At 41.3% G+C, this 15,640-nt stretch overlaps 1 protein-coding gene across 3 annotated transcripts; it reads left to right on the forward strand.

The window, feature by feature from the left end:
* The first annotated feature begins 8,548 nt into the window (after positions 1–8,548).
* Positions 8,549–11,470, forward strand: PNRC2 (proline-rich nuclear receptor coactivator 2). Of its 3 annotated transcripts, none has more exons than XM_012650888.1 (3): positions 8,549–8,741; positions 9,667–9,872; positions 10,189–11,470. In XM_012650888.1, the coding sequence occupies exon 3, from the start codon at positions 10,207–10,209 to the stop codon at positions 10,624–10,626; it is 420 nt and encodes a 139-aa protein (XP_012506342.1). In that variant the 5' UTR covers positions 8,549–8,741; positions 9,667–9,872; positions 10,189–10,206; the 3' UTR covers positions 10,627–11,470. The 3 variants fall into 3 exon arrangements, with proteins under 3 accessions (XP_012506342.1, XP_012506343.1, XP_012506344.1); XM_012650889.1 differs by having other exon boundaries at positions 8,561–8,741; positions 9,671–9,872; XM_012650890.1 differs by lacking the exon at positions 8,549–8,741 and adding an exon at positions 8,752–8,958.
* Positions 11,471–15,640: the final 4,170 nt, after the last annotated feature.

The raw sequence follows: 15,640 nt of genomic DNA on the forward strand, positions 1-15,640 counted from the left end.
AATGGGATTGCTGCATCAAATGGTAGCTCTGCTTGTAGCTCTTCAAGGTATCTCCATATTACTTTCCACAGAGGTTGTACTAGTTTGCAGTCCCATTTGCTTCATATTTTGATGGTCTGTTATTAGGTATGTAAGCTTATTCTTCTTTTCAATCTGCTCATTGTTGATAGTTCTTGTCCACCCACTGGATGAGAACGGGGAGAGGGAAGGGCCCTTTTGCTCACTCCTAGGTAGGGCTGGCATTTAGCCAGTGTGCTCCATATGGCCCTCTTGGTTTGTAAATTTTGATTAGTTAAGTGTTTGGTTGGTTGATGTTTGTGGTAGACCAGTTGTTACTTTCACTATCATCCTTTTGGGTAATAGAATTCTTTGGTCACTTTAAAGTTTAAACTCAATTTCAATTCAGTAATTAAAATTGGCCAGTCTAGGTAATAATGAAAACTCTGGGCTTGATTGATGTTGGGAAATAGGCTAAGAGATGTGAAAAGTTTCAGGGGTTTTCCAGGGCTTTGCCTTGAAGGAATCAACATGTTAGTTCACAGACTAGAAGCTGCTTCCAACAAGGGGGGCATTGTCAGAGGACGCTTGCAAAGCAACATTTCTTCTTTGCTGCCGGCCATCACCTTGAGCTTTTTTGCAAGGCAGAAGCTCAGTTTGGGTCCTTGGTGGAGAAGCTGATTAAAATGCCTGCCCAGCAGATAACGTGCAGCTGGAATTATCCTAGACTTCAAGGCTATTCCTGCTTCACTCCTGACCACGTCTCTGAGTTTAGAAGAAGTAGATTAGAGTAGTACACAGACTTAGTGTTCTCATTTTATACATTTTATCTTTAATTTGTAGGTCTGTTTTTAACTTAGGACTTAACATGCTTATCTTAGAAAAAGTTTATAACTGTCTATTCTTGTAGACAGAACTAGGTAAGGTTCCCCTGGAAACCTCAAAAAATGAACGGTATACGTAATTCTCTAACAAAAGACAATCATTTGCTGTAACAATAAATACTGATGCAGGACTTCACTTGTGGTCTTACAGTTCACGGGAATACTGGAGACCCCCTAACCCTCCCATCATTTAAACTGCACTTTGTCTCCATCTCAATCATTTCTCCATCTATATTATTTCTTTCTTTCTTTCCTATTATTTCCAAATCCCTTGCAACGATCCTGCCTTGGGACCTGTTTTGCTGGGAGAGTAGCTAACTCCCAGCAGATTGAGAATCTAATGTTCTGTCTTTCCTTATTCCTTCTCTTGCAGTTTGCTAACTATAGCTTTTGACACTTCGGGGCTACAAAGGGAGAAAGAGGGTAAAATAAGGCAAGAAAATTCCCACTCGACCAGATGTCTTGTCAGATGGTTTCATGTTTCCCTGGCCTGATAGACTCGTAAAGTTTCCTCTTTCTCTCATGGGCACTTTGGCGGGTTGTTCCGCAAATCCTCCTCGTGAGCCTCCTTGGCTGAAATTTCCTTCAGTGAGCAATGCTCCTCCTTAGGCTGCCTCCTCTGGAAACTCCCTCAGCTTCTGCCTCTCAGCAGTACACCTTGCAATAAGACTGTCACTGCAGGGGCCACCCTTGTGGGCAGTTTTTCCCTTTGAAAACAACTCCACATGTAGGAGACTATAAATACTCTCAGTTTTTTTTGGGTTCTTTTCTTCCTTTCTAATAGGCAATAAGCATATAAGAATATATGTGCAGATTTACTGGGCTCGTGATAGCCTGGATCCAGAAGAGGGGTACCACCTACCCCAGAGAAAGCTGTCTTCTAGCACTTCCTAGAGATATGAACCATGAAGACTAGGTCAGTGTAGCAGAGGGGCTAGAGCAGAGGCTTTGGTATCAGACTGACCCAGGTTCGAGTTCCATGTGTGTGACTTTGGCCAAATCACTTAACTTACCTCTCTGAACCTCAGTTTTCTCATCTGTTAAGTGGGGATAATACTACTACTGACCTCAGTAGGGCTGTAGTGAGAATTAAATAAGATAATGCACATAAATTGCTTAGTCCACTGTCTTGCTCATAGTAATGTGCTCAATTCTTATTGTTATTATCGAATGAGCAGCATATTTGTAATATGCAAAAGCTCATACCTTTGAATTGAGTAAGTAACAGTTATAACAGAACAAGATATACCAGTTAAAGGCCAGAAGATAGTGTAAAAATTTAATCATGGTTAACTGGAATCAAGAGATCAGACAGTCCTTGGGCAAATCACTTCACTTCCTCATGCCTTAGAAGCTGTGGGCTAATGGAAACTCCCTTGTTGCCTGCTGTTCCCAAGAGTGGAAGTCACACCACGGTGTCAACTAGGCCAAGCAGTTTAAATCATCTGTTAAAACTATGTCAATCTATTTTTTTCTGCTGTGGCAAAATACAGGCTCTTGGGCCATGGAAGCTTGACTCATAGTCTCTTTCCAAGCTCAAGCAATCATCCAGAGGACAAACATTGGCTTGTCTGAGTCAGTGGAAAAATTCCAGATCTTTGTAGCTCATTAACTAGCCAAATTGACAGCTATGGACACTGTCAACTGTGGTGAATAAGTAGACCTTATTAACTCCATGTTCCTCTGAAGAAACAGCTGTCCCACAGGCATATTTTGTAAAAGGGCCATGTATAACATGTGTTATTTTTTTAGAGACAGAGTCTCCTCACTCTGTCGCCTGAGCTAGAGTGCAGTAGTGTCATCATAGCTCACAGCAACCTCAAACTCCTGGGCTCAAACGATCTTTCTGCCTCAGCCTCCCGAGTTGCTGGGACTATAGGTGCACACTACCACATCTGGCTAATTTTTTCTATTTTTAGTAGAGATAGAGTCTTGCTCTTGCTCAAGCTGGACTTGAACTCTTGACCTCAAGTGATCCTCTCACCTTGGCCTCCCAGAGCACTAGCATTACAGGCCTGAGCCGCTGCGTCTGGCTATAACATGTGTTCTTGAAAAAAACTTCTAAAATTCTTTCGACTATTCCCTTCTACATAAATTTCCCAACTCCTCTTACAGATCCAGCGTCAGAGAAGCAGCCATAAATAATAAGGAGCAAGAGTAGCATCTTCACAGCCAGAAGCATGGGACTGACTTTCAGCCTGACTGTGGGAGTGTATATGGATACATAATTTCTGGAAGGTATTTGATAATATGTATCCAAAGTCTTACCTATATATTTACTTTGTAACCTAGTAATTTCAACCCTAGGAATTTACCTAAAGGGAATTTATTTAAGGAAATGAAGATTTATCATAAGGATATTCAGCTCAGCATATAATAGCAAAAAATTAGAAACCACGATGGAGAATAGTAAAATTAATGACAGATGGTCAGAACATAAAATGTTGTTAACAACAACGTAGGTCCATGTTTATATACATGGAAATATGCTCACAATGTGTTGAGTTTAAAAAGTAAAAAAAAAGTAACAAAAGAATATATACCATTTATTACCATGTTTGTAAAAATAAAAAAAAGAAAAGCTCAGAAATTGAGGGCTTTCTATGTGCCAAGGCACTGTTCTAATTACTTCAAAGGTGTTGATTTACTTAATCCTTATACTAAATGTTAGGTATTGTTATTGTCCCCGTTTCACAGATGGGCAAACCGAAGCACACAGAATTTAAACTGCTTGCCGAAGTTCGTCTCATGCTAGAAAGCCACAGAGCTAAGCTTTGACTCTGGGTGGGCTTTGGAATCTGTGTTCCTATCACCACTCACACAGCCTTTCAGTATAGAAAAAGGACTGGACGGACATGCCTTCAAAACGTTAATAATCGCTATCTCTGGGAGGTGAGATGTTGAGTAATTTTTATTTTATTTTTATATCTGCTTTTTCTATAGTTAATATGTTACTTATGTAACAAGCTAAAAGGCCAATGAAAATGTTTAACATACAAGATCTTTGTTGCAGACTTGAAAGTGTCTCCCTGAGCCTCAGTTTTCTCATCCATAGAATGGCCACCCTGCCTATCTTGAAGAGCTCATGGTAGGATTGAACGAAACAATACATGCGAAAGCACTTTGATGGTGTAGATTTAGAATATGTTAAAAATGCTGGCCTGGCATGGTGGCTCACACCTGTAATCCTAGCATTCTGGGAGGCCAAGGTGGGAGGATCGCTCGAGGTCAGGAGTTCGAGACCAGCCTGAGCAAGAGCGAGACCCCGTCTCTACTAAAAAATAGAAATTATCTGGACAACTAAAAATATATAGAAAAAATTAGCTGGGCATGGTGGCGTATGCCTGTAGCCCCAGCTACCGGGGAGGCTGAGGCAGGAGGATCGCTTGAGCCCAGGAGTTTGAGGTTGCTGTGAGCTAGGCTGACGCCATGGCACTCTAGCCCGGGCAACACAGTGAGACTCTGTCTCAAAAAAAAAAAAAAAAAAAAATGCTAGGTGCTATTCCAATGAAAATCAGAAAGCAACAAAGCGAACATGTTTACAGGAGTTTAGAGACTGTCACTGAGCAAACACTGTGGGAGCTTCAGTGATTTCATATCTCATTTGATTCTCTTTAGAGCCTCCCATTATATCTGAGATGGGCATGGCACGTCTCTTCTTCATGCCATGGATGTGAATGTTGGGAGACAGGTATTGTCACGGTCTTACGCATAAGTAGATGGCTCCCAGATTCCATTATTTTTGGGGGGCTGAGTATTGGGTGTTTCAGATTTCTTCTACCAATTCAGCTGCCAGTCTCCGCCTGTTTTGCTCATTCTTTCCCTGTCCAGCCGCCTCTGGCCTGAGGACTGATGTTCAGACCCTGGAGTGGGCCGAGAATTGGATGGTTGGGATCAACAGACTAGCAGGGGAGCGTCACGGCTGAGCCTGGGAGTCCACCTGTGTGAAAAACACTTTTAAAAGGTAATCTAAATAACCCTGGGTGTTCAGGAGCTAGTTTCACACTTTTTTGGGTTGTTTGGTGTGATCACTAACTTTGAGAATTACACAGGAAAAAGGATGTCTCTATACATACACCTCCGCACTCGGGGATTGCCCTTAGAAAAACTGAGAGCAGTAGTTCTCATCTAGAGTGAGACATTGGAATCAGCTGGGTTGGAGTCCCACGCACCCATCTTCAAAGATTCTAGGCTGGGGTCTGGGTATCAGAATTCTTGAAAGGTCTTGAAGGTTGAACCCCTGGATCAGAGTCACAGGAGGCGTGGGAGTTTAGCATTGACTTCCTGTGCCCCATTTAGTAATTACACCGAAATGGCTGCAATGGCTGAGAACAGATTTGCAACTTCTCAGGAACCAGTGAGCGTGTAGTGGCCGGCAGCAGATGCTTCCCCAGGAAACAAATTCATGGTGCGGGGAGGACTGTGTGTTTTGATACCAGTCTGGCAACAAGATCAGAGCCCTGAGGCACATCAAAACATTGGGCAGGTGTTCCATTTTACTCTCTGGCAGGTTCCAAGAATTTGCTTGCTTCTTCTAACTAAAATAAGCCCTCAGCTGACAGATCTCCACGCATTCAAAGTTGACTATGTGAATTCATAGATGAGCTTGAGGGAGAAAAACAACCAAACCAGCTTTTGTTTGAAACCAGCCAGTCAGTTCCACTGCAGATTTGTTCCAAAGGTATGATCACCCCACCCACCCTGGCACCCCACCTTGTGGGGTCAAAAGTACTGTAAGCTTCAGCCTAAAATCTGCCCATCCTCCAAAGCTGCGCTTTCAGAAACACCTTCTTTTAGCTCCACTTTTTACAGATTAGTAGATAATGTTTACTTAACAATTGCGTTGATTTTGGCTCCCGCTGCTACATGGCTCACCTCTCCTTTTCTACTTTTTTCTGCAGAGTCTGGGCACCATGTCTGTAACCTGCACCTCCTTAGTGAGGTTGACAGGTTGATTTTGGCATTGCCTGTCCTTGACTCTCAGGGAAAGAATGTTGGAAATCAATCTCCCCAGACACCAGTTTCCCTCTCGGATAAACAGCAAAGGGAACGGCTTTTGAGTTCCTGTAGTGCCTGGATGGAGCCTTGTTCTCTGTTGTATCCCCAGGGCTTGGCAGAGTGCCTGGCACAAAATAGGTACAAGATAAATCTTTGCTAAATGTTTTGTATTGAACACTCATGTATTTATTATGCATTTGGCTCCCAGTATGGCTGATCCATATCCTGAGAGCTGTTTGTTTGTATCAACATTTTCCTTATTTGAATTGAGAACCACTAATTGGATTGTGTTGGTGGAACTGATTTAAAGACCACACGGGGACAGGCAGAGGCTGCATCAGATGTCCCAAAGAGGGTATTATTTTAACTCTCGTTTTCCAGCTCTGACCCGTTGTGGGCACTTGGTAAATACTAATGAATGATGAGGTTGGAGCTATACTGAGAGAGTACTGGGATCCTGGGAGATGGTTAAAGCTTTAACAGTGCTCTCCCGAGGGTAGTCTGACTCTGACCTCTGGCAGAGAAACTGGTTCAGCAGATGGTAGGATGGGAGGCTTCACGCTGTCCAAGCAGCCCTGCAGCCCAGGCAACAGTGTCTGCTCTGGGCAAAGTACCTTTTAAGTGCTTGGGAGGACATAGAAATGACTCAGACACAGTTGCTGGAGGGCATATAGAGCCTGGACTCTGTAGGCTTAGTGCGTGGCTTTCAGCTTTAAACTGTCTGAGCTTCAGATTCTTCACCTGTACAGTGGAGAGCAAAATAGCACCTACCCTGTAAAATGGTTGTGAGGATTAAATGAAATGATGTAAGCAAAACAACTTAGCACGGGGTAGGGGGCAGTGTAAGTGTATAGCTTACCCATATGTTTGTAAGTTTCCAATACGTCAGACGTGTGTCTATACAGGTAAGATTCAGAGGGTGGCTGAAGAGTGAGAGATTGATTCTAGGATGGTCTGAGTGCAGCGGTGTTTACAACTAATCGATCACATCCAGTCACAGATTCCTTTGTTCCTGTTCCCTCCCACTGCTTCACTTGACAACAACAACAGCAAAAAATACTAATTCTAGATGGCAATAGCTTTGAATAATTTGCTAAATGTTTAGAGTTTAGGTTTTATTCTATATTATAATTTGGAGCCACTGAAGTGCTTTTTAAAACAGCAACATTATTAAGAACCCATTAAATACAGCCTGGCGATTATCTGGCTTGATGTCTAAGCAAGTTTCTTGAATGTTTGGGAAATGTTACATTTCCCTAAGACAGCTGATGGCTTATCACGCACATCTTACTTGACTATGATTAGCACCTGAAAGTCCCCATCTCAAAAATATCTCTTCAATTTGCCAACTTAGATTAACAAAGTGCATCTTTTAAGATGCAGTAACTTTTCCTAAGATCCATGACTAGAAGAACACGGGGGTTTGGGCTGGATTGGGAGGTGATGGTGGCAAAAATTTGAAGTTTAGAAAACAAATTATGTGAGATTTATAAAAAGTGAGTGTATATAAATCCTGTGATGAAAGTTTATGTATATACGTGTATATATGGTGAGTGTAAAGTAATGAGATTGATTTTGGCCCATTTACCCCAGAATTATTCATGTTCACAGAAATTAGTCTTCTCTTTTAAAACATTCACTTTGGGTTGCCTATACATGTACTTCAAATATGTTGCCCTTTTCCCCTTCCCTGCACTTTGCTGGCATAATCAACTGAATATACTCTTTCTCCCCTTTTTTCCCACTTAGAAATGGGGCAGAAAGGGGAATAAAAGCAGCAGTCCTCATTCTCCCAGCAAACTTACTGTGTACTTGAGATGTGCGAGGTGCGGTGCTCAGAAAAATAAAACCTGGCTTTGCCCCTCGAAGATGTATGGCAGAGGGATAGGTGGAAGTAGATACAGACACAAGTAATTATAATACGGTGTGATAAAAGGCTGTAATTTAAAGACCACTGGGGACACAAAGGAGGAAGTGAGTAACTCGATCCGTGTGTGTCAGAAATGCCTTCGCAGGGAGGCAACTTTGGACTAACTGCGAGGCTGGAGGGTGGGGAGGACAGGAGGGAACCGGTGGGATCCGCCAGCTTTGGGAACGCGAAGTAACTGAGGGACAGAATGAGAGGCGTGCCAGCAGCAAAGGCCGGACAGGGGTGGGCAGGGCTTTGGCCATGGAAAGCAACTTTTTTTAGTATCTTCCATCTATAAAAATAGGTCACGCGACTCGGTGCACCCAACGCTAGAACCAAACGCCCTCCGCTCATGTCCCGGGGGGTTCTAAGGGCGGCGAACTGAGCAGGCGGCCGACCGCGGCCCAGCGGGGCGAGGGCAGAGTCCGCCGCGGCCCGGGTGCCGAGCGTACAGGGCCGCGTCTCGGGAAGAGTCAAGAGCTCGCGGAGGGAGCCTTGGTGGGCCAGGGGCTCGGGACACCCTAATGCAGGCAAGCCGTCGGAGTTGGCCCGAACCGCGGGGCAGGGCAGGGCGGCCGCTCCGGACGGGGCAGTTATTCCCGACATGCTCCTCCCAAGGGGGGATTTCAAACCCTCTGCAACAACCAACTCCCCGCCTTCGGCCCCGGCCGGCCCCAGCAACAGGCGGTGGCCCGCTTCTCATTGGCCAGGCTCCGCGCCGTCGTGTTTTGATTGGCCGCGGAGCCGCCTGGCCCTGCTTCTGCGCTCGCCACTGCCTCCATTTTGTCGGTAGAGGCAGAAGGAGGAGATTGGGCAGGAGACACTGGGTGGTCAGCAACTAGCGCATCGGTGCTCGTGGGCTTTGTTCAATCCGTGCCTCGTCTCTCCCTGGAAAAGGAGGGAGGCTTCGCCGTCGAGAGGGAGTCGCTGTCCTAGTTCCGAGCTTGAAGTCGGTGAGTGGCGGCGGCGTCGCGGGCGCGGCCATGTTGGCGGCCGCGCTCCCCATTGTTGGGGGAAAGCGGCGAGGAGGGGAGATGCGGGGACCCAGGCGGGGCGGGCGGCCGGGAGCACCAGGACCCCGGGCCGGGCCCGAGGCCGATGGAACCACTCGGAAGCCAAGCCCGCGTCGGAGGCGGCGAGTTTTCCGGGCTCGAGTTGTGATGACTCAAGGTGCGGAACTCGTAATTTATTTAGGGTTATTAAAACTGGAAGGCTCTCTTACCCTTTTGAAAGGGAGGGAGTTTAACTATTTGGTAGCTTGGTTTCTTGGAACATCAAATGAAAACGAAACCTTGAATGTTAATCTGTTCATTGTAGGGAGGCATTTTCATATATTTAAGATGGGTCACTGGCTTAGGTTGTTTAGGCTTGTGAAAACTTACTTTAAAACGGGGAGGAGTCGAGGGTGTACATAACCAAAGGAAGCACTGCATGATGTCTTATTGGGAGAGGAGATGAAAACGGGTACGTGGTGTCGAAAGATTGGAAAATTCTGGTGGTCTCTTTAGGAAAATCAATTCTAAGCCAGTTTCTTTGTATGACATTAACGTTTCCCTAGTTTGACTTAACATATTGGTCACAAATTACGTGAGAAAATCTGAAAGGTCTTTCCTAGGAAAAAGAAAAACAAAACTTTTTTGTAGGACTTGCAGACATCCTTCCGAAAATTGCCCAGAGTTCCTGAGGCTCAAGGATGAAAAAAGTTTTTAAATGATGGGGGTTCTGAGGTCAAAGAAGCTATCTTCAAAGACTTTATTTTCTACCTTTTAGTTAAGGAAGTACCCATTCTTTATAGTCAACTATTTCAGTAGTGAATCTAAATGATCGCTTTCTCTCTGTTTTTGAATCGAAGTAATGAAATAATCTTGACTTTTCTAGCTAGGGCTTCTCTCAAACCTGTGTGCTGAGGAGACTCAGATGTTGGCCTCAGCTCCTAGGCTGAACTCAGCAGATCGGCCCATGAAAACTTCTGTATTGAGACAAAGGAAAGGATCCTTCAGAAAGCAACACCTATTATCCTGGGCTTGGCAGCAAGGAAGAGGACAGGTAGTGGAAATCCTACAATCTGAGAAGCAGACTGAAAGGTATAAAAATTCACATTATAATGGGGGAAACATTCTATGATGGACCCATCCTAAACCAGATTTTATTTTTAAATAGAGTATTATTCACGTATGTGGGGTAAGCTCATTTTTCTTAGGGAAGGAAATCAACTGTGCATATGTAACTGTGAACAGCTTGCTTTAATTTTTGAGTTAAAGCAGCTGAATAGCCTATTTTTAAGGTTTCTCCAAGACTTACAGAGTTATAAATTGGGGGTATAGAAGCTTCTTGAAGATGATTTGTAACTTTTCTTAGTGGAATTTTTTTTATTCAGTATTTGTTTCCATTCACTTATAGGTGACAAAGAAGCTGAAGATGGGTGGCGCAGAGAGGTATAACATTCCAGCCCCTCAATCTAGAAATGTTAGTAAGAACCAACAACCGCTTAATAGACAGAAGACCAAGGATCAGAATTCCCAGATGAAGATTGTTCATAAGAAAAAAGAAAGAGGACATGGTTATAACTCATCAGCAGCTGCATGGCAGGCCATGCAAAATGGGGGGAAGAACAAAAATTTTCCAAATAATCAAAACTGGAACTCTAGTTTATCAAGTCCCAGCTTACTTTTTAAATCTCAAGCTAATCAAAACTATGCTGGAGCCAAATTTAGTGAGCCGCCATCACCAAGTGTTCTTCCCAAACCACCAAGCCACTGGGTTCCTGTTTCCTTTAATCCTTCAGATAAGGAAATAATGACATTTCAACTTAAAACCTTACTTAAAGTACAGATATAAAATAACAAAGTAGCATTTTTAAAACTTAGGTGTTTATGGATAGTCAATTGGTCTGAAACAGATTCACTAGGGAATCTTTTTGTGTAGAACTAATTAATGTAAAAAATATAATTAGACTTCATCTCATTTACGTGTTGTGTGCACTGTGATGTAATGGTAGTATCAGTGCAACTTAAAGTAACTAAATTAATAATTGTATTTGGTAATAAGTATTCTCGACTGAGTATCTTGTAAGTGAAACTATTCAAGTTTAGATTTGGGGAATGGTAAAGGAATCAACTTTTTCTGTTGTTTATTGGGGGAAAGATAGTAATTTATCATTCATGGATCTCACTAGATTTACTTGAGTTAGTGAATCAGATTATAAGCATCTAGCGAAGACATACAAGGATTGAAAACCAGTTGAACATTTCAAAGTTCAATATACTAGAAACAGCCACACCAGTAATATGCCAACAACTTGATGCACTGCCAGAAGAAAATGTGAGTTTTTCTTAGTGGTTGCATTTTAGTGAATTGTGCAGTGGTGGATGTGGAAGGGGTTCTTGGGGTTTATTAGAATGAGGCACAAAATACCCCGATGGCCCTATTTTTTAATGCATGGATAGGTGTCTGCTAACAAATGCACCAAAACCATTTTTTATAGAAACAGTATTTAATGGTCACTGAATAGCTTTCAAAATACATTTTTGTATTACAGCACTGCATAAGCTATTCTGACAGTGATCTGGCCTCATCATCCCTGCAAAGCTTGCTTAAGTGGGGAGTTGTATAATGTGAAAGTTTTAAGTACCTATGGAAGAAAGAGCCATGTAAATACATGTAATAAACTTATAGCATATGTGAAGTTTTCTTGGCCTTTATCCTACAAAAATAGAATTATTTTAGTAAGAATTTGCTGAATATAAGACCACGGACTGTTTTTTATACTATGGCCTAATTTTAAAGGTCCAAAAATAATTTGTTTTTAAAGTTTGCCCTTGTGCTAAAGTGCCAGTGTGTATAATTGTTTTGGTTGTAAACTATATTTCAAAGTAAAGCCTAGTATAAGTTTTATATTACAACTAAAAAGATTTAAGCTGCTAAAACACTTCATTTTTAAGAGGTGAAATGCAGCATGGGACTTTTTCCCCCCTTCTTTAAGCCAAAAGATGATATTAAAGGGTCCCTAAAGATTCATTTTGCTTTCACCAATTCTTACAACCTATGATACAAAGATTGTTTAGTGTAAGGTACCACTGGTTTTTGTTTGTCACAAGTAAGTGCAACCCAGGGGACTACTTTATGCAGAAGATGTAATTTCTTGCATGATACTTTGATAACATGTTTTACCAACTGTAAGGGTAAATGCTAAATATAACGGCTTAACCTAATAGCAAGTTAAAAAAGTATGTGAATCAGTTAAAAAACTTGGATTATTAATGTCCTATTTTCTTATTTGGCACCTTTTTTGATGTTTATAAGCAGAGTAGCTGTTGTAGTTCTTCAACTACATTCACATGAATATCGCCCAAGTCAAATATTGATATCTTAAAGTTTATATAGTACTTAACGTACATAATACAAATTTGAAGCATGAAATTTAAAAATAAAAATTGTTTTTTCTCCCCAGTGGCTTGTTTTTATTTAAAAAACAGTTGTTATGATTGCCTAATATTTATTCTTAGAATGCTCATAATTTAATATGTGATAGGACTGTTGGTTTGAAAAGAGGCAAGTAATTTGCTGGTAAAGAAGGTGTTTGGATTAGTTTGACAGCTATATAATTAGGCAACTACCTGGGGCTCCCCTCCCAGCAGTACCAATAGTTTAAAAAAAAGGCCACACTTGGAAAATTTCACAAAGCTTTTCAAAGTCAAGTTGAGTAAAGCAGGGTTTTAATTTTTTTTTTTTTTCTACATTCTAAGATGATTTAGGTTTCTAGGAAAATCACAGAAGTCCTCAAGTTGACAAAAACCCTGTGTTTTAAATATTTGACAAATAAAAGTATACTTTACAGAAGGGGACCTTTGGAAGAAAAGTATCACAACCACCACACACTTTCTAATAGGTTCCAAATAAAGGCAGCTTAAACTAGTTCAAGAATAATTCCTTAAATTCTACATTAGTAATCCCATGGCAAGGCTGTATGTTTTTTCATGCAAATTGTAGGAAATGATTGATTTGAAGGTAGGTTAGGACCAACATTTAGGTCTTCATTTTTTTCCTGTTAGGTTTCCAGTGATATTTCTATGAAAAACAATGCTAAGGATTGCCAAATTCTTTAACTGGCACTGAAATTTCACTGGATTGAACAGTTCTCAGTTTAGGCATTGTTAGTTTTTGATCTATACACTGAAATACAGCAATATACTAGATTTTTGGTTTGGGGTTGACTCAATGGGTAAAAGTGATCACAGAATGGAGGGTGGGAATGGAAAAGGCCTTTTTTTTTTTTTGAGACAGTCTCACTCTCACCCCAGGATAGCATGGTCATCTCTCACAGCAACCTCATACTCCTGGGCTCAAGCCATACTCCCCTGCCTTGGCCTTCCGAGTAGCTGGGACTACAGGCAACCTCCTCATTTTCTATTTTTAGTGGAGATGGGGTCTCGCTCTTGCTCGGGCTGGTCTCCAAACTCCTGAGCTCAAACAATCCTGCCTCGGCCTCCTAGAGGGTTAGGATTGCAGGCATGAGCCACCACACCTGGCCAAGGCTCTTGATTACTTAAAAAATGATAACAGCTTAAGGGTAACCTGAATAAAGGGTTCAGGATATGAACATCTCATAAACAGAAAGATACTAATAAAGTTGTGGTTAGCCTACAGAAAGTATGGCAACAGGAATTTAAGTAGCTGGTACAGAGAACCTATCATGTAGGGCTGCTCAAATCAGCCATACTGTGAGCCTTCAGTAAATGCTGTAACTTGAATTTGTCTTATCTTTTTGATGGCAGTGTATGGGATGATGGAATCCAGATCCATAACCTATCCTTGAACTTAAATTCTGATAAGCTGTCTTCCCCCAAACAGGCACAGGGTGGGAAAAAATCGAAGAGTTTTGGATAAGTTTCACACACTTGCTAGTGTTTTAGTTGCATTCTCATAGGCTATTTCTTTGTAAAGCCAGAGGGACAGAGTACATTTTTAAAACCTCTTACACAATTTAGGAAAAAGTCTACCCAGTAGTCACAAATCTAAGATAGAGCAAAACCTAAGAAAACCCAAGATTTTTTTGCTCCTAGACCAGTTTATTTCACTCTCCAGCATTCAAAGAAATGTGATCTGCAAAGAGCTAGATACAAAGGCCTTTTACTTCTTTACAAACTGCTTTCCATTCTCAATGAAATGAATTTACATGCCTTGCTTTTTATTCCAAAAAAGAAAAATCCTCATCATTTAACACAAGGGTGAACAGCTGTTACAAATACACACAAACATAATAAAAGTAACCAACACTGTTAGAGGAAGGGGCAAAAGAAAAATTGAAGAAAAGGAACCTTTTCCATAGAGACTAGCAGAATGTCTTGTAAATGTCAGTAATTGAAGACAAACAGGTTACTTCGCCTTATTTATCAAGTCATCACCATCTAAAATGAGAACAGTTCACTGGGATTTCTAAAAGCTTTGATGGTCCCCCTAGTAGAATGCTATTAAATTGTTAATGGAGCTTAACTCACAGCCTCCCATTTCAGAATATAATCTCAGGCTCTGTAAACAGAAACATGGTTAAAATGTAATACTATGGAAAAATCTCTATGAGAGATTTAAGATTTAGAAACCCAGGCTGTAAAGTCTCTGAGCCACAACAGCTATAATATCTTGGGTTGCATTTAATCTCTTTCTCACTCAGAAAAGTTATCCATTACTTTGTAAGGTTGTGAGAAATGAACAGTATAATCTGGAAGCCTATCACATGGTAGGTATTACACAAATGACAATTTTCTGATCTGTAAAATGGGACTAGTACCGATTTCCCACGAGTGTTTTTAGGCATGTTTAAATGCTCAATATTGACAGTATTGAATATAAATGGAAACAACCACAGAAAACACTCTAAAGCAATTCATTCTACAACAGCTGCCAAAACCACATGGGCCTTTTCTGATTTATATTAAAACTTTAGAGAACTATCAAGTATTGTTATTGTATGTATTCACCAATATTTTTTTGAACAAGATCTCAATTGAACATGCAACTTAATTCTTCCTCCTTGAACGTTTTAACCTTAATTCAAAAGGAAATGGAGGAGGGAGGTAGAGGGCAAAACATTTATGAACTCTACATATTGTTTTTAAAAATACACAGAACCTCAAATCACAGGAACCACCACCTCAATGTTAATGATTATGTAAAGGCATGAAAAAAATAACCTTTTGCAATTAAATTTATAGTCATTTTTGCTTTAAGTAAACTCTAGATTCCGTATCAATTTTATTATCTCCATGAAAATAAAGCTATAAAAACATTTTCTCATTTGATTAAAAAAAAACAGCAATAAAGATGAACCAGGTGAAAAATTATGGATCCTAACTTAGGATCTGTCACTTACTTATGTGATCTCGGCCAAGTTTCAAAAAAATTTTTAATGGGGCCAGGGACAGTGGCTCACACCTGTAATCCCAGCACTCTGGGAGGCCAAGGTAGGAGGATCGCTTGAGCCAAGGAGTTTGAGACCAGCCTGGGCAACAGGGAGACCCTGTCTCTACCAAGAGGGGGGGGAAGAAACAGCTGGGTGTTGTGGTGTGTGCCTGTAGTCCCAGCTACTTTGGGAGGCTGAGGCAGGAGGATGGCCTAGAGCCCAGGAGTTGGAAGCTGCAGTGAGCTATGATGACTCTCTTGCAATCTAGCCTGGGCAACAGAGACAGACCCTGTCTCCAAAGAAAAAAAAATTTTTTAATAAAATGAGGATTAAAATACCTCCATTTTACACCTCCCTTAAGTTACGTTACTTTATGCTATTTATGCAAAATTATTATAAAGGCTTAAACTCCATTTCCATACTTTCGGATGAGTAATTTTATATGAACAGTTT

Source organism: Propithecus coquereli, unplaced genomic scaffold (genome assembly GCF_000956105.1).
Source record: "Propithecus coquereli isolate 6110/MARCELLA unplaced genomic scaffold, Pcoq_1.0 Scaffold341, whole genome shotgun sequence".
Classification (NCBI taxonomy): Eukaryota; Metazoa; Chordata; class Mammalia; order Primates; family Indriidae; genus Propithecus; species Propithecus coquereli.

Coding starts and splice junctions, on each gene's coding strand:
- PNRC2 (XM_012650888.1), top strand. CDS start 10,207: ATGGGTGGCGCAGAGAGGTATAACATTCCAGCCCCTCAATCTAGAAAT.